General features: G+C 43.3%; 1 protein-coding gene across 1 annotated transcript in view; it reads right to left on the bottom strand.

The window, feature by feature from the left end:
* Window positions 1-9004: 9004 nt before the first annotated feature.
* Window positions 9005-17634, bottom strand: part of rsu1 (Ras suppressor protein 1) — a 47537-nt gene continuing 38907 nt past the window's right edge. Inside the window, exon 9 of the mRNA XM_079489771.1 lies at window positions 9005-10876. Within this exon, the coding sequence (XP_079345897.1) occupies window positions 10774-10876 (103 nt within the window). The 3' untranslated portion in view covers window positions 9005-10773. The remainder of the gene's footprint in view (window positions 10877-17634) is intronic.

The following is a 17634-nucleotide window of genomic DNA, read 5'->3' as shown; positions in this document are numbered from 1 at the left end:
AATCTTGCCGGCTGATGGGGTTCCCTTTTAAGAGAGAAAAAAATGTAGCAAAAGCTACGAAGCCGCCTTCGCCTTGGCGGTATAGGTAATGTTAATTAATCTTTTTCTTTTTTTTATCTCTCTCTTCTCAGGGCCAAGCCCCTTGCGCGTCCCCTTTTTTCCTCAGTCCCTATATCCCCCTCTTCACTTTTTGTGCTGATGTTTGCTCATTCAAGTCTCACTTCAGTCTGAAGTTCAGCCTTTTTTTTTGCTGCTCCAGGCGCTTTAGTCGTCAGTGATTCCCAAAAGCACTGGATTCAGCATCTCTGATTGACGACGCTTCAGATGCAAGCCACATCTCGGGTCGGACCCCACCCCCCCTTTTCTGATCCACTACAAGTCCGAAAGTTAACAGTTCCTCCTGGAGCGCCTTAATCCGCGCACTGCTGTGCTGTCCCGACGACTGTGCTTCAAGAGAGCTTATTGTGAGACCCTTCTGTCTGGTTTCAGCCGTTTGTTAGGACGACACACATCCAGCGGACTTTGTTGTGTGCGCCGAGGCTGAGCCTGCGTTTAGCAGCACGGAGCTGCAGGCGCGCTGTAGACTACACACAGAGAGAGAGAGAGAGAGAGAGAGAGAGAGAGATGTGTGGAGGGCGGCAACGGGAGGGAGGGAAAGATAGCGCACATATAGTGAAGATAGCCATATTGATGTCTGTGACACCGTCACCATGCACTCTGTCCACCCTTTGACAAGACCAATTAGCACTATAGCTATATGTGACATTATCATTATTTTATAGTGTGGACTATCTATGCCATGCAGTTGACTATTTATTTAAATATAGGCCTATAGTTGTAGTGCTAAAGGACCAAACAGCATAAGGGACATAGCTGTGTCGTGATATCCTGAGTTTGGAAAGATGCAAACTTATTTGACATTAGGCTACAGGTTAAAATTATCACATTATGAGGTCTATTCTACACATGCCTTCTAGATCAGTATAGGCTAGTTCTCACACTTTCAAGATTTGTAATTGCAGAAGTGAGCTGTATAGCCAATGCAAAAATCTAAAATGACACAGATTTAAAATGTAATTTATACTTCCAAAAATATGATCAGAGAACAAGTGAGCAGCTATGTTGTGCCTATTTAGGCTATATCGTTTGAAACATTTGATAAAACCATTGATTGATTCATCATAACCTAGCCCACAAGGAACACTCCCCATTTGTCTTCCCTATCAAGACAAGGGCGTCGAGGCTATATTGATTGTGTATTGGCGACATTAAAATCAAACTAACCGCAGGGTTGGGTTCATTAGGCCTCTAAATGTACAGCTATTGAGAGCGCTTGCATTGATGCATCACCCAAGTTCCTGAAAATGAGCTGTGAAGGTAACAGAACGATCAGTATAATGGCACTGAGGTCAATACGGGTGATTAATTGCAGCGACACTGTGGTGTATAAGCACAAATACACAGCAACACTATCTGCCACACATGCCCCAAGGATTTAATAAATGGGCGGCTTATAGGCTGGTATTTTAAAACTTCACCAATGCGAACAGGTGTCGATGTGCCCCACAATTGCTTTGCCTATTCAATTTATCTCTCTCAAACACGCACGTGGGCCTATGTGTCATGCAGTGATACATGTATGTTGTCAGAGAGGCAGTTAGACAGTTAGCTCACGCACACGCGCACGCACACGCACACGGCCACATGCACACGCACACGCACGCACGCACACACACACACACACACACACACACACACACACACACACACACACACACACACACAAGACGTGTGTAACTGCACCGTCCTATATAGAAGCACAACTGTGAGAGAGACCGATACAGAGAGACAGACAGATAGGACTCGAGATAAGAACCTCAGTGAGCTGGCATATCCCGGGCAGGCAGGGTGGCACAAGGCCTTTGGGCCACCCTCTGCCCCTTGTGTCATCACCTTCATTAAGGTGGCACAGTGCAGGCCCCAGTAGACAATCAGGGCTGCCCTAACACACACTGCACCTATAAATCACCCAGTGAAAATCAATGGGCTTTGGTTAGCTGGGGACTCGTTGTGCCCTTGGAAGGCGTGAGATGAATGGAGAAGAAGTGGGGAAAACAAAACGGTCACATCTGCTTAAAGAGGAGGGTATGTTAAAAACTAAAAATAAAATAAAAATGATCAAACTTTGGGCAACACCCATCATCAACAAAACAAGGTCCCGATGTTGCCGTGCTTCACTGCAGCATATACAGTATGAGAATCTCATGGTTTGTGACTTTCGAACATCGACTTTAGAGAGAGCAAAGCAACCGTTAAAACCTGCATGGGTGCACCAGACTACATATAATAGGCTACTGTGATTTACACCCAACTATGCATTGCTGTCTGATCTCCTAACTTTGTAACACCTTTACTGCTCCCGGTCAAAAGTGACCGCCATAGTGGCCCGAAATGAATGGGTAAAACTATATTCCTCTTTTGGAAAAACAAGTTTCCTTCCACTTGCATCTCCCAGGCAGAGAACACACACACACACACACACACACACACACACACACACACACACACACACACACACACACACACACACACACACACACACACACACACACACACACAAAAGACGTCTCCAGACGTCTTTAGAATTATCGCATGGTGTGCCCAAGACGTCTGTACACGTCTTAGGGAAAATAATAATAAATATTATATATATTTTTTTCTCCCCTGAAATTGGATGGGCACTCCACGTCGCTATTTTGAAAGAATACAAGGGCACACAATGTGTATGTACAGATTGTGGTATTTGTTTTGAATTTTATTTTAGAATAATTCATTTACGAATACATTTCCGTGTCTGTCTTTTTTGTGTTCTTTAATTTCTTGTAAAAGCAGTTAAAGATTTGACCATGAACACACTGAAATAGGGGTGCAATGAATACAGTGTGTTGAAAGCAGATCATAAGGCCTTAAAAATATAGCCTATCGTTTGTTGAAATAAGTGTCAAATAACTATATATTTCCACAGTAGGCTAACCAGGTGTGTCCCCGTCTCTCCCGCTCATTAGCAAACAGAGAAAACATGTTTGGTGCAATTGGAAGTGAATAAATAAATAAATTAGCAGACAAAAATTGGTTGGAACACAAGCTGATGAATGATCCTAGTGGGGTTCTCTCTCCTAATTGAATGTAATAATGTGTAACCTGAAAATGTATCTTCCGTTTACAAAAAGAGCTGGAGAGACACAGAGAACCCTATACTCTATAGATGACAGAGAGGCCCCTTTTCCACCGGTTGGGAACCGGTTCAGTTCTTTTTGGTTCTTAGTCCATGAGCCAGAGCTCCAAAATTGGAACGTTAATTATGAATTGAGTGTGCAAAACCATACCTATATTAAATTGTTATCACCATGAAACTTGCCCAGTTGATTACTTACACAAAGGCAATGATGTATTGTATTACAAATATAAAAAAATAAAATGTGCAAATTAGGCATTATATAGGAAAATATGCAAAAGAAAAAAAGAAAAGGCTACTACTGTGGAATTGTTATCATATATTAATTTACTTATATTGATCCTATAAACAATTTAATATAGGTATGGTTTTGCACACTCAATTCATATTAACGTTCCCATTTTGGAGGTCTGGCTCATGGACTAAAAACTGGTTCTGAACTGAACCGGTTCCCAACCGGTGGAAAAGGGGTCGGAGAGAAGCACCATAGGAAGCCCCATAGATGACAAGAGAAGCACCATAGGAAGCCCCATAGATGACAAGAGAAGCAGCATAGGAAGCCCCATAGATGACAAGAGAAGCACCATAGGAAGCCCCATAGATGACAAGAGAAGCAGCATAGGAAGCCCCATAGATGACAAGAGAAGCACCATAGGAAGCCCCATAGATGACAAGAGAAGCACCATAGGAAGCACGATGGAAGACACAGTGAACTAAGCGCCAAGAAGCGAAGACAGGCAATTACCAGGAAGCACCATATAAGATGGGGTAGCACCATAGGGAGCACCATACATGACAGGGAAGCACCATATAGGAAGCACTAGCAATGTACAGTATATTCTGATATAGTATACTATATCAGAGAATATACAGAGCTTTAACTAACTAACTAAATCAATCAATAAATCACTTCACCACGTTTAACATTTTCCAAAATGTGTGACATACACCATAGCTATAGGCCTAATTGACCAGGGAACCGGTAAGAAACAGAAAAAAACGATAAGCCTATTTAATGTTTGAAACAATTTGTAGACCATTAATTGATTCATAACCTAGTCTATAAATGAAGAAACAATCCCCATTTGTCCTCCCTATGAAGACAGGGGCGTCGAGGGCATTGATTGTGTATTGACGTAAAAACAAACAAACAAACAAACAAAGAAAACCATCAGACTGGAATTCATTCAATTGCGGGAGTGGGTTTAGGGGCGGGGGCGAAAGGAAAAGGTCACAGATTCATCCATTGTTTCTCATGGTTGACTGGTATTGCCTTTGCATAATGATGTATTTTCATGAGCGGGTTCATTTTTCATCCCAAACTGAGCCTTTCTAATAGACTGTGACAATACAATTGAACAGCAATAGAGGATGGGTCAGATTGCCATTATTTCACATTCCCAACAAGCGAGATGGATAGAGAGCTTAAACTACGACTACGGAAGGTACCAAATGGTCAGAAAAACAAACCAAATTGCAAGTCTCTGATTAATCATCCTGCTTTCTAACCAAAACTATTTGATGCGAACCAAAGCTCTTCAAATTTTGAATTTGAAGAGATAAGTAATAGGGATAAATCTGAGGACTGGAGAGACAGCTCTGAATGTGTATTAAAAGTAAGCAGGAAACGATCATCATCATCAGGTCAGAAGGCTGACAAAAAACTAGGAAGATAGATGACATGTTCGACCTTTCTCTGCACTGGCTCCCTGTAAAATCCAGAATAGAATAAAAAATCCTTCTTCGTCAAGGTTAAAGGTTGTACTTTATTGTTACATATTGTGTACAGGTACATAAGAGTAACACTTATTTTGGTTTGGGTTCCTTCAGACAATGAAGCAGCATAGATAACTAGAAAAGTCGCAATTTAGAAAAATTGCAAAGTGTTGGTTGTCGCAATCGCTTAGATAGGGGGTCCCACTAATTTTGCTAGCCAATTACAATGTCATGTCACCCCTGTGATCATGCGTAAGTAAATCGGAGGGGGACTTATCCCCCCCAAAATTTTCTGCAACGAACAGTTACATTTTTTGCATTTGCAGCGCCCCCTATGGATGAAAATGGAATTGCTTTTGGCTCTGTGTTGACTAAACCACCCTCGACAAGTGATTCAAATTTGGGATGGATTGGACATTCCGTTCGTGATTTGTGGCATTTTTTGTAAAATAGGCCCCTCCCACTAACTTCGGACGAGGATTACGGCCGAATGATACGGACTACCAAAATTCTGCCGTTGGTGTTTTAATCGGATAGGTCTGGAGATCATGTGTGCTGATTTTTGTGAGTTTTGGACAAAATCTGTAGAGGAGCAAAAAGTGTGTTTTGGAGAAAATTCAAATTGACGGAAATGGGAAAAATAGCTGAAAGTGATTTGTTTTTGCATTTTCAATGGGGAAATTTAATTCACAAATAAATTAATATATTAATATATATTAAACTATACAACATTTCTCTTAGCAAAATAATAATCCCGATGAAGCCGGTCAATTTGAGATATGGCTCAAGTGCGTACCGTCAGAACTGTGGGACAAGTAGTCCAGCCCTGTTAGGGCAATATCTCTTAGCAAGGTCAAGGTCAAGGTAAACTTTGTTGTCCACAAGGGAAATTTGTCTTGGGCTTTCACCCCAGCTACAGCCACACATAAAACATCAATGACAAACAAAAAACATTACAGAGGAAGACACAACATTACACAATTGCACACATGATGTGGATAATCTAGTCTCACACAGTTACTGCTGTTTCAGAGCCTCGTTCAACATCTTAGTTGATGCTGGTACAAACGATTTTTAAAATCTGATGTACTTCCACTTTGGTTCTTTGTATCTTCTCCCAGAGGGCAGAAGTACAAACTCGCCATTTAAAACATGGGTAACATCACTGACGATTTTTTTAGCTTGTTTTAATGTAGCCTGCTCATAAATAGACTGTAGAGAGGGGAGTTGTCTTACCCCTATGATCTTCCCTGCAGTCTGCACCAATCTGAAGAATTTGGACCTCAGTTGCACTGAGAGATTACCGAACCAAAGACTGCTCGATAGAACACTAACATAAATCTTTGGTCAACACCATGAACCCTGAGACGCCGAAGGAAGTGCAGTCTTTGCTGTAGCAAAATACAAGCACACGATTTCCCGATGAAGCCCGTCGATTTGACGTATGACTCAAGTGCGTGCTACCAAAACTGTGGGACAAGTAGCGTGCCAAAGTATCACTCATTTACAATAACAATAGTAGGGCAACCAGACGACGAAGATAGAATAGAAGATAGAATAGAATAACGATAACAAAAAAGCTACGTAAAACTATTTAAAGAAAGAAAGGGAGTGCAAAAAATAGCAAGGAGAGAATAAAATAGATTCAATAGCATCATCAAATGTGCATACAATCTTGTATATTGTACTGTATATACCAGCAGCATTATGTTTTTTTACCCCAGTAGTTTGTACCTAACTTCGTGCAAACAACTTCATAGTATATTCCATGTACAACAGATTAGTATGTTCAACTTCACAGTATACTGTATGCAGCAGCACAACAGATATTAGGTAGGTGTGGTTCAAGCATAATAGTGCATGAAAGGGAGGGATGGGGGGCATTTTCCATTCCAAGACCCGAGCTGGGATCGAACCCATGATGCACAACCTACTGTGCCAATAGAGCTGAGCCCGATTGTCAGAGTTGCTGTGGCCGGGTCTAGTGAACAATTGGGAAGAGCTTGCTGGTTCTACGCCTTACTGTAAGAGCACAGACCTCCCTGTTTGAAGATGGCCTCTTGTACTGAGACATACTGAATTGAGATGAATTAGGAAAAAGAGACATAATCACTATATAGGATCAGAGGTCAACGATAAATCGCTTTCTACTGAAAAGTGAATCTAATTGTTGTTCTCCAAAGCCATTAGTGGGGCCAGTATCGAGGAGTGACCTAGGCCCCTTGTGGCAGATGTACGCCGAAGTAGCAAACAGAAGAACAATAACTCCTCTAGTTGGCATGCCATTTCATTGCTTTCATTATAGAAAGGAGGAAGAAGTATCACCAAATCTGGTTTGGAAGTGGACATGGGAGGATGGAGAAGAGACGAGAGGAGACATTGGCATGGTGTTAGAATCAGGCGTTGGAGGCAGGCAAATGATGTCAGGCTGATGTGAGAAAGAGAGCGAGGAAGAGGCGTGAGAGGCTGAGAGCAGGGTGTGAGAGCGTGTGTGTGGACAGGTGTCCTGCAGTGTGACCGCCTCTGTTCTGATAGGCAGACAGATGTGCCTGCTGTGCCTGCAAGCGTATGTGAACAACGGACAGGACAGCCAGTTCCGTGGCAGCTGACATAAACCCATGCACTCATTCACACACGCAGCATGCACACATACACACACGTTCTTGAAAGCCCAGCATGTCTCCATAGGTTCCTGGTAAGGTAAGGCCAGGAGGAGGGTTATTCTTGAGTGTTCTGGTGAGAACAAACTAAATTAATAAATGAATAGTAAACAAAAGCTTATTGGACTCACCATGACATGTCTTTAACATAAAAAGCTGCATCGAGTGGATAAGGGGAATTAGTCCAAGACAGCTTGTGAGTGTCAAACAAACTGTGCAGGGTTAGGGAGACATGGTATTTCTAATCTATTGTGTTGTGTCCTTGTCTGCGGTCAGACTCTAAGGATGGTGATGTTGATCAGTCTGTAAGGCCATCTGTCCACCACTTTGGTCCCAAACTAAATATCTCGAAAATGTGCTGTGCACCTTCATGACTTAACCCATTAAAACCGGGAAAGCATGCGTGTTGTCCTATCAACAGTTAATCTCACATTATTACAAAGCCGATCAGTCCTATTTTATGCTCCTAGGCAGCAAGATACGGACCAATAATTATCTAACATTTTTAATATCAGTCAACAAAAAATATTCCCCCCTGGATATGGGATACACATCCTGTCCTATCCATCCATCTTAATTACATCGCTCTTGTCCGCCTGGCTTGTGGGATGTGCCAGACACGAAAAATATACGTTTTGGTGTTGGTCTAACATGTTATTCTGCCGATGTACTTTCATCAACATGTTGAGAACATATCTTATGAACTCCCAAATTATGAATCTGTGCAAATTCAATTATTCAATTAACATGCTGAATATAATGTTTTGGGTGGTTTGATTGGGACATCCCTACTGCATTCAGTGTTAATTATGGCTTGAGTGCGTATGGGTTGACAAGCAGTCTCTTTTCTATCCCTATATCAGGCAGCACACACACACACACACACACACACACACACACACACACACACACACACACACACACGTTTGCATTTCTGAGCTTATGCTGGTATTACATGGACTGCCTCCTGATGAAACTGTGGTGTACATCTCATGCTACATGACTTTTACTTTTCAGTTTCATAGACAATTGTTTGTGAACTTGTGCAGCTGTAATATCAATGACATTAGAGAGCTCCCGTGAAGGACTAACAAAGCGACTGTGGACCAGTGAAAACCCAACTCTTACATCTGAAATCGCAATCTTTGTTGTAAAAATGGCAAGTAACTGCTGGAATATCATGAATCGGTGCAAACATCAGTGACAAGTTGGGAGCAGCAACGGTCACAGGAGTCGACAATAATCTTCAATACTTCAAAGATGCCATGGTTCACAGGTCTTGTTTTAAATATGGTACCGTTTTACCGTTTTAGTCTTGTTGATATAAATAACATGTTATAAGCAACAAGCAGCTTCCCTGCCTACATAAAACAATAAAAGACAAAGGCAAAAACAAAATCGATTGCTTTATTCAAAATGGCTGATAAAACAGAGCTTGTTAAACATACAGTATATCGTGGCACATGGTAAAAGCATGATAAATAATGATAAAAAAAGGATTACATTCGTGTATTTTTGCAATAGGCTGAAATGTGAAGGACAGCTGCATGGCGAGCCAGTGGGGCTTCTCTTAACATTAAAAAAAAAAATCCTTTGTGTGAGTGAGAATCCAGGCTAATGCTGCCATGGCTTGTTCCAGATAAAAACAAGAGACAGTCAAAGCTCGGGGATCAAAATAGAACAATTGAAATCACACACACGGCCGGCCTTCAGGCCTCAATGACAAGAACTTCAGAACAGGAGCCGTAATTGAGTTCAGTTTGAGACTGGTTAGTTGTTAGGGTACAACAAGTGGGTAATGTATTTTAAGCAATGGTTGTATTCTGCTACATTGTCCAAAGTCCCGCGCGTCAGGTCTCTGAGATAACACCGCCACCCTATTGTTCCGACCCACTTGTTTCCATTGGCTAAAGACGCTTTGGGGTATTTTGAGCCAGGCTGCGGGCCGCAGGAAAACAATTGAACACCAGAGACATGGGCACGATTCCTACACAACTCCGCTTTGGCAAACAAGTCGAGGAAGAAAACAAGATGTGTGTGTATGTAACTTTACAACTCCCCCCTGGAGGCTAAGATCCGACAGAGCCAAGACTCTTAAAAGCTTCACAAATCCCACTTGCGACTATGCCTGGCCATATTATGACACGCACGCCCGCACGCACACATGCACGCACATATGCACGCACAAGAGAAATAGTTTTGTGGAATATCTCCTTTACCTCACCACCCTCGCGCCCCCACCTCTGTCTCTGCCTCTCCCCTGGCCCCACTCTGCTTGTTAGAGCTCTCTGAAGTCAAATCCTGAGGTTAGTCTAATGGCCTAACGCACGCTCCCCAGTGGCCTGTTCTCCACAAAGGTGCTTTGCAGCAGACCACGCCAGATCAAACGCAGCCACATACATAATGGCTGACCAACCCGGCGAATGACAAAAAGCAGAATTAAAGAATAAAAAGCGGGGAAGTGACAGTCAGTCAAGTGGGAAGTAATTGGGACTTGGAGTGTTCATTCCATTTACATATCCATTCAAAGTAACAATGCTACTGTGAGTAAAACGACGACGTATACAAATATTACAAAGACATCAGGTTTTGGTTTCAATGAACACATTATTCTAACATGATTGTCTGACTGTCCCTGGCCATGCAGGTGACAGCAAAGAACAATAATAAAAAGCAGTCACTCATTTAAAGGTTTACAGTGTTGGTTGAATTTTGTACTGGATATGATTAATATGTTATATAGTCCAATCTTTGGTGACATACTGTATGGACGGCTGTCGAACAGGGTGTCACTCATGTACAATTACTACAAAAGGAAGAACATTGGACAGCACCCCTCGACAAACAAAAAATCAAAACGTTGAGTGCCAACAAAATGTTCCTTTCCGCTCCGTTCTTTACATTAACCAATTTTTCCGCCACCCACAACCAGTCCTAACACGGAAAGTGTCGACGCTGAGACGGCGCGCCCCAGTGGAGATATGGTCCAAATTGCTACACAGTGAGGTCTCACAATATGAATGCACTTAACACTTTCCAGAGAGTTTGACAACTCGTCTTTACAGCGGTATAAAAGTGATGATAAATAAATAAAGAAAACATAAGGCATTATGGGCGTTACAAGGCACATGCAGTGGAGAGGTAAGGGAGAGTCGTGTCTGTTCATTTGTTCTTGGCGGCCAGCGGCTTGCGGCTGATCTTTTTGCTCTTGTCGTTGTTCTTCTTGGGAGGCTCTGGGTTGGCCTGCATGTGTCTGCCGTACAGACTGGAGGAAGAGGGGAGGGAACGGGTAGAGAAGGAGAGAGGGGAGATGAGGGGAGAGGAGAAGAGACGGGTTAACAGACATACAGTACATTCATTAATTCAAACCTTTATATATTCTTGCAAGACATTGAGGGTTTGCAACTTGGCCAATATGGTATTAAAAAGGTCAGAAATGTGCAAATATATGTGCACACTTAAGGTGGTTGCACACCGGCGTTTTTCGGAAAACCGATGGAGAAACGCCGCTAAAAATCCGAATTCGCATCCGATTTGCGCCCGGTGTGTGGAGACCTTTACTGTATACTATATTATGTTAGTTTATGTTTACAGTTGAGTTGAGAGAAAACAATGTTGCACTTTAAGCTAATCATCTGGAGACCCCCCAATTTTTTTTGACCAGTTTGGGAACCACGGAAGTACTGCACATCAGACCTTTTGACCTCTTCTGGGTCAAACCATTTGTCGTACAGTCGTTTTACAGTCGTTTTTACAGTCAGTTGTGTTTGCGCTCGTTGACTCGTTCTTTCAGATCAGTTCTTTTCACTTGATCAACAGCCTTGTGTAAATCGGTGCAAAATCAAACGCTTTCACCCCTTTCTCTCCGTTTTTCTGCTGCTTTTTCCTTGGTCTCCGTTCAGCTGAGGACTATCAAGCGAAGGAAAAGCAGGATACACAAAGAGACAATTATCTCTGAAAGGGGGCCGCTCTAGGGATGTAAAGGGAGGGAGGGATGGGGTAAGGCAGGACAGAAAGACAGGGAATGCTAGGAAGAGTCCTTTCCACTCCGCTGAGCTCTCTCTCTCCCTCTGTGTGTGAGCAAGAACCACCCGTGAGGCTTGAAGAAGTGACAAGAGAGGGGGAACGAGAGAGAGGGAGGGAGGGGTACATAGAGAAGAGGGTAGCGAAGGAGAGCAAATGTCAAAGAGAGAGCGAAAGAAAGGGATAAAGGGAGAGAGAAAGGAGGAAGACCGCTCTGCAGAGAGCAAAATGGGGAGATCGGGAGAGGAGGAATGGAGAGGTGGTATGAGTGAGAGCCGGCATTTGAGAGAGAGAGAGGGGTGACTGAGTGCAGATGTCTATTTGGCTCAGTAACTGACACTAATAAGTAGTCTACAGTGATTGCTGACTAAATGCTTGATCATTACTGGCCTATATGCAGCTGTGTGTGTGTGTGTGTGTGTGTGTGTGTGTGTGTGTGTGGTGTGAGAGAGACACACAGTTTGTTTAAAGGACCACTTCACCACTTTTCAACCTATCTTCATATAATAGGTCCTCAATAATAATCATGATAAAATGGCACACATTTTTTCTACTCAGTCTGTGTCTCATAGGAGGGTTGTGGGCAGTTCAGAAACCCGTCCACCAGTGACAGATTTTTTACAAAAATGTTTAGATTTTTATTATCGTGAGAACGATGGCTTCCATTTTCGCATTGCAACTTTTCAGGACTAGAAAGCCTGCAGTTTCTATTAGTTTGGCTTCCCCATTGATGATGTCACTGGTGGACGGGTTTCTGAACTGCCCACAGCCCTCCTATGAGACACAGAGTCACAGACTGAGTAGAAAACAATTGTACCATTTTATCATGATTGTTAGTGAGGACCAATTATATGAAGATAGGTTGAAAAGTGGTGAAGTGGTCCTTTAAATGCAGAAGCCGATAAAAATAGGTTTATAAGTGAAGTTTTCCCCATCAGGACGTACCCAGCTTATCTAACTGACTTTTAATTCAGACCTGTGGCTTTTTATGTTAACAATACGAAGACCGGGTCGAAGCGTTTTACCTCTAATAAATTGCTTCTGGGAGCTACTGACCAGTGTGCGAACTGCCTTCCTTCATCAATGTACATTTTGTTACATTTTGTTACATTTTGTTTTACAGCACCTTGCACTAGATTTTGTAATGATAATGTTGTAATCAATACACCAGTTACTCACAAGCCTTTGATTTATGATTTTGAAAATGGTCCACATTTGGGACCCGTTCCATCAATTGAGAAACTCTACATCAAAGCTGAATTGAATTCAAACCTCACCATTCAAACTAAATGTAGAGCTCTGTGCAATCTTCTGTGCATTAAAGTTCCACAAAATGTGGTAATTTGCAATGCATGATATTATCCAGCTAAATCCAAGTCTCTCTGCATCAAATTGAGATTTGAAGTTGGATGACAAATATTGTAACAGTATTCCCTCTCAAAATTAATCAAAAAAGGTGTGTGTGTGTCTGTGTTTATTTGACTAACCCGAACATCAGCTCTTGTGACATTTACCTGCCCTGCAATTAGACCTACAGCTTGCAAAGGGCACCGCTTGATTACTCGTGCAACACACACAAATAGTCACATCCAACTCAGCTAAACGGACACAGACCACCCCCCCCCCCCCCCCCCACACACACACACACACACACACACACACACACACACACACACACACACACACACACACACACACACACACACACACACACACACACACACACACACACACACACACACACACACACACACACACACACACACACACACACACACACACACACGCGCTTTAGTGTGAAAGCCACAACGATATAATGACAGACGATTTAAAAAAAGACTCCTGCAGTGTGAAATACAAAACGATCTGATGACTCGCTGACAACTTTAAAACTCCTAAAGTGTGTAGGGGCCATTAGCAGACGGAGGACACCCTTTATCCAGAGCGTCTTGACGTGAACCCATTTACACCTGAGGCCGATTCTAAAGGCGTGTGCGCGCCTTTAGACACACACACACACACACACACACACACACACACACACACACACACACACACACACACACACACACACACACACACACACACACACACACACACACACACACACACACACACACACACACACACACACACACACACACACACACACACACACACACACACACACACACTTTGCGATTTTCTCAAATAACTGCGATTAGACAATTGTGACAGGCGGCGCACAAAACACAGTATTATATGACGTCTTATCCGAGTAAGTATAATGTATAAAACTGGATAGGCAGTGGGCTGGACTGTGGACTCTCAGTCCCTGTCTGTCTGTCAGTGTGTGAAGTGTCTTGGTGCTGCTGGCTCTCTGAGAGGAGAGGACTCCCTCCCCTCTGCCATGGCTCAGTGTCAACACACTCTCCTGGGGTTTCAAAGCTGCTGGACCCCCCCCCCCTCCCTCCACGCCCCCTTCCTACCACCACAAAAGCCACACCCATGGGGATGCACGTTACATTAAACAGAAAGGGAGAGCGAGAGAGACGTACGTGTGCACACACGCACACGCACACACACACACACACACACACACACACACACACACACACACACACACGTTCCGGCAGAGCCAAAGCTGCCCAGTCAGCCGTGTCGACATGTCCCCCGAGGAGGGGGTTGACTTGGGGCTAGGAGGCACTCGGCAGGGGCCCCCTGGGGACCGGCGGAGTGTCTGAAAGCTAGAGGACTCCGAGAGATAGTGAGCTTTTAACTCTGTGTCCCTCTTCTCTGATTCTACAAGCTAAAACCTAACAACCCGGCCACATCATGGCACCAGCAGATCGATTTGTAGTGGTCTACAGCAAGCCTTTTTCATAATATGCTAAAGCACTACTTCTGACAGATTACATATCTCTAAAAAAGTAATCCTTCCAATAATTTACCAGATTCCTTCCAATAATTTAGCAGACATGATTTGAAACCATGTGCTTTCTGAAGAGAGTGGACTTTAACAGATTCCAATGAGGATGAAGCAAATTGTGACACATACAGTATACTGTATTGACACAACCAGGCTTAATCAATCCATCTACTGTAATTGAAGTGATGCTGTGCTTTCTCCCATCAACTCCCTGTGATAGCTAAGGATGGAAAACACAAATAAAAGAAAAAGGGAATAGTAAGGATTGGTTTTGGGGGGGGGGGGTGTTGATTGATCGTGCTCGCTGCTTTTAAGAGAGACCAGGATTACTCATTTAGTCGATAAGTGGCTGATGCGCAGAACTCGCCACTGTCATAACAAGCCCAAGTGTTAGCATAATTGTGGCTTCAGCGCAAGCTGATGGATGAGTCTGGGAGGGGAGTGGAAGAGAAGGCACGATCTATTCAGCGTGTCATAAAGGGGAAGCCGAAGAAGAAGAGAAAAATCTATGTGAAGAGAGGGAATAATGCACCCTTAATTAATGACACAACACTCCACGCCGAATGACTCGGTAGGAGGAAAGGGCTAATTGTGGAGGGTTCGGCAGGGTAAAAGGTTGTGGAAATGGAGAAGGGGCCATGGAAAGGACAGGTCCCTTGTTTAAGGGGAAGTGTGTGTGTGTGTGTGTGTGTGTGTGTGTGTGTGTGCGTGCGTGCGTGCGGCGGGGCAAGCGAACCCATAGCCGCTGTTCTCCTTCTCAACCGCTGCTTGTGTTTAGCTTGTGAATCAGGCCCACCAGGGTTTGATTTTATATACAGCACAGCGTGCTGCTTTGTCTTTTCTCAAAGCCAGAACTGAATGGAAATGGCCCTATTCAGTGGGTTGCGAGAGTTTCCAGTGAAAGAAAGAAAAGCTCATCAAGAGGAGACAACCCCATCAATGGCCAAGTGTTGCAATGGTTGTGAAGTGTCTGTCTGTTTGCACTGAAAATCATGTTCAACTAAGAAATAATTCTGTCCCGTCACCTTGTGCCATGCCACAGTGTCTTATCCATACAGGGATCTGGAGAACTCGCCAGTTTACCAACTCGCCGCGATTTAGTGCATTTTAGTTTTACTTCACCTTCATTTAAATTGCATTGAATTGAGAGAGAGAGAGAGAGAGAGAGAGAGAGAGAGGATAGTTGTTTAGAGTTAAAATTAGAGAAAGTAGGAATGCTAAAAGTTTAAACACCAAAGTACCAAAACAATGTAAATCATTAGTAAACAGTATCCTGAAATGGTAGGCCTACTTATCATTGGTATTCACATACTCACCTTTTCATCATCATCTAGCTGACCATTTCATTGAATAAAATAATTTGATCACTTTGGAAATGAACTATAACATCTGTGAGTTTGACATACTATAAGACAGAATGTTAGCATAACGACATTGATGAAGAATTTCCGCTGCGGCGACTTGGGAAAAACTGCCGAGTTCTCAGGTATTCTCCATACAGACATAAATTCCTGTCACAGTGGTGAGACCAGAGTGTTGGGATTGTCATTGTATGTGTGTGTGTGTGTGTGTGTGTGTGTGTGTGTGTGTGGGGGGGGGGTGTTGAAGGTCAACAACGCGTTGCATCACAACGCATTGTGAGTGTCACACTGCCGTGCAACCATGTATAAAACAGGCTTGATCGATTTGCGCTAACTTCAGGGATCTCCTACTGTATGGGCATAATACACCCAAACACGTCCTGTGCAGTCTATTCACCCTATAGATGCACTGCAGTTAGGCTGAGACTAGTTGGCCTTGACAAAGAGCGACAGAAGCTCATTGAAACAGACGCGCGCGCACACACACATGCACGCAGTGGGAGGTGGAAAAGGAAATGCAGTTGTGTCAGGGAGTAAATTGGCATTGAATTATAGCGCGCTGATGAGATAATGGGTTGAAGAGGGACCTCTCGCCCTCCCATTGTCTGTTTAATTCCTCACCCTTCGTTCATCCCTCCACACCTATTTATTTCTTCCCTGTTTCCGTCAGTCTTCTCTCATTCTCTCATGCTCTAGCCCCCACCCCCCCCGCACCACCACCACCACCAACCCACCCATCTCCCATCTCACTTTCTCTGACAGTTTCTATGGACTAACATGCAGGGATACATGCATGGAATACTGATCAGAGAGAGACAGAAGTGAGATAGAGAGACAGACGGAGACAGCCTCCCTGTGGGGAGAACGAGAACACAGAACAGAGACATGCAAATAGAGAAATGTCCCATCATGGCCTCTCCAGGGTCTGTCTGTCTGTCCTGTCCTGTCCTGCCCCAACCCAGCACTGCAACCAGGCTACACAGAGACATACGAAACAAACACCACCAAACGCACAACACAGAAGAATAAAGGAAGACCAATTAAAAGTCAGTGCTGAGCTTCAATCAGCAATTAAAAAAACCCACAACCCATACCAGGAAACTTGGTGTAGTCATGGACTAGCAAGACTACAGACCTGAATTTCAGCAGCCACATTTGAACAGTTATAGGCTTCATCCACATGGTACACGGGTAACAAGAGCTTTTTCATTTTTGAAAATCTACACGGCCCCATTTACAATTTACAATTTAGGCATTTAGCAGACGCTCTTAATCCAGAGCGACTTACATTAAGCAAGAACAAAAAGCATGGGAATACATCACATATGTAAAATGCATTTATCGCGAAACATGCGTAAGCTAAGAACGTGACTAGAACATATCTATATAATGACACTATACATATAAACTATAACTAGAACATATCTATATAATGACACTATACATATAAACTATACATATATGCTATACTATGCTGTACATATATACTATGAAGTGCTATGACTACATACAATGCACTTATTGTGCCGTCCACACGACAACGTAGCTGTGAAGTAGCCAGCCCAAAACTCAAACTGAGATTTTAAAAATCTACACTGTGGACGGAGTTTTTAAAAAATCTCCGATTTTGTGGGCCAAAAAGGCATTTGCATGTAGAAAGGATTCATCCTAAGCACCGTCCATCAAAGCAGAAGTTCAGACCACTGGATGGAAGCCCGCAGTGGCCAAAAA

This window comes from Electrona antarctica, assembly GCF_951216825.1.
Source record: "Electrona antarctica genome assembly, chromosome: 20".
NCBI lineage: Eukaryota > Metazoa > Chordata > Actinopteri > Myctophiformes > Myctophidae > Electrona > Electrona antarctica.
This window is presented reverse-complemented; position numbering and strand designations above follow the sequence as displayed.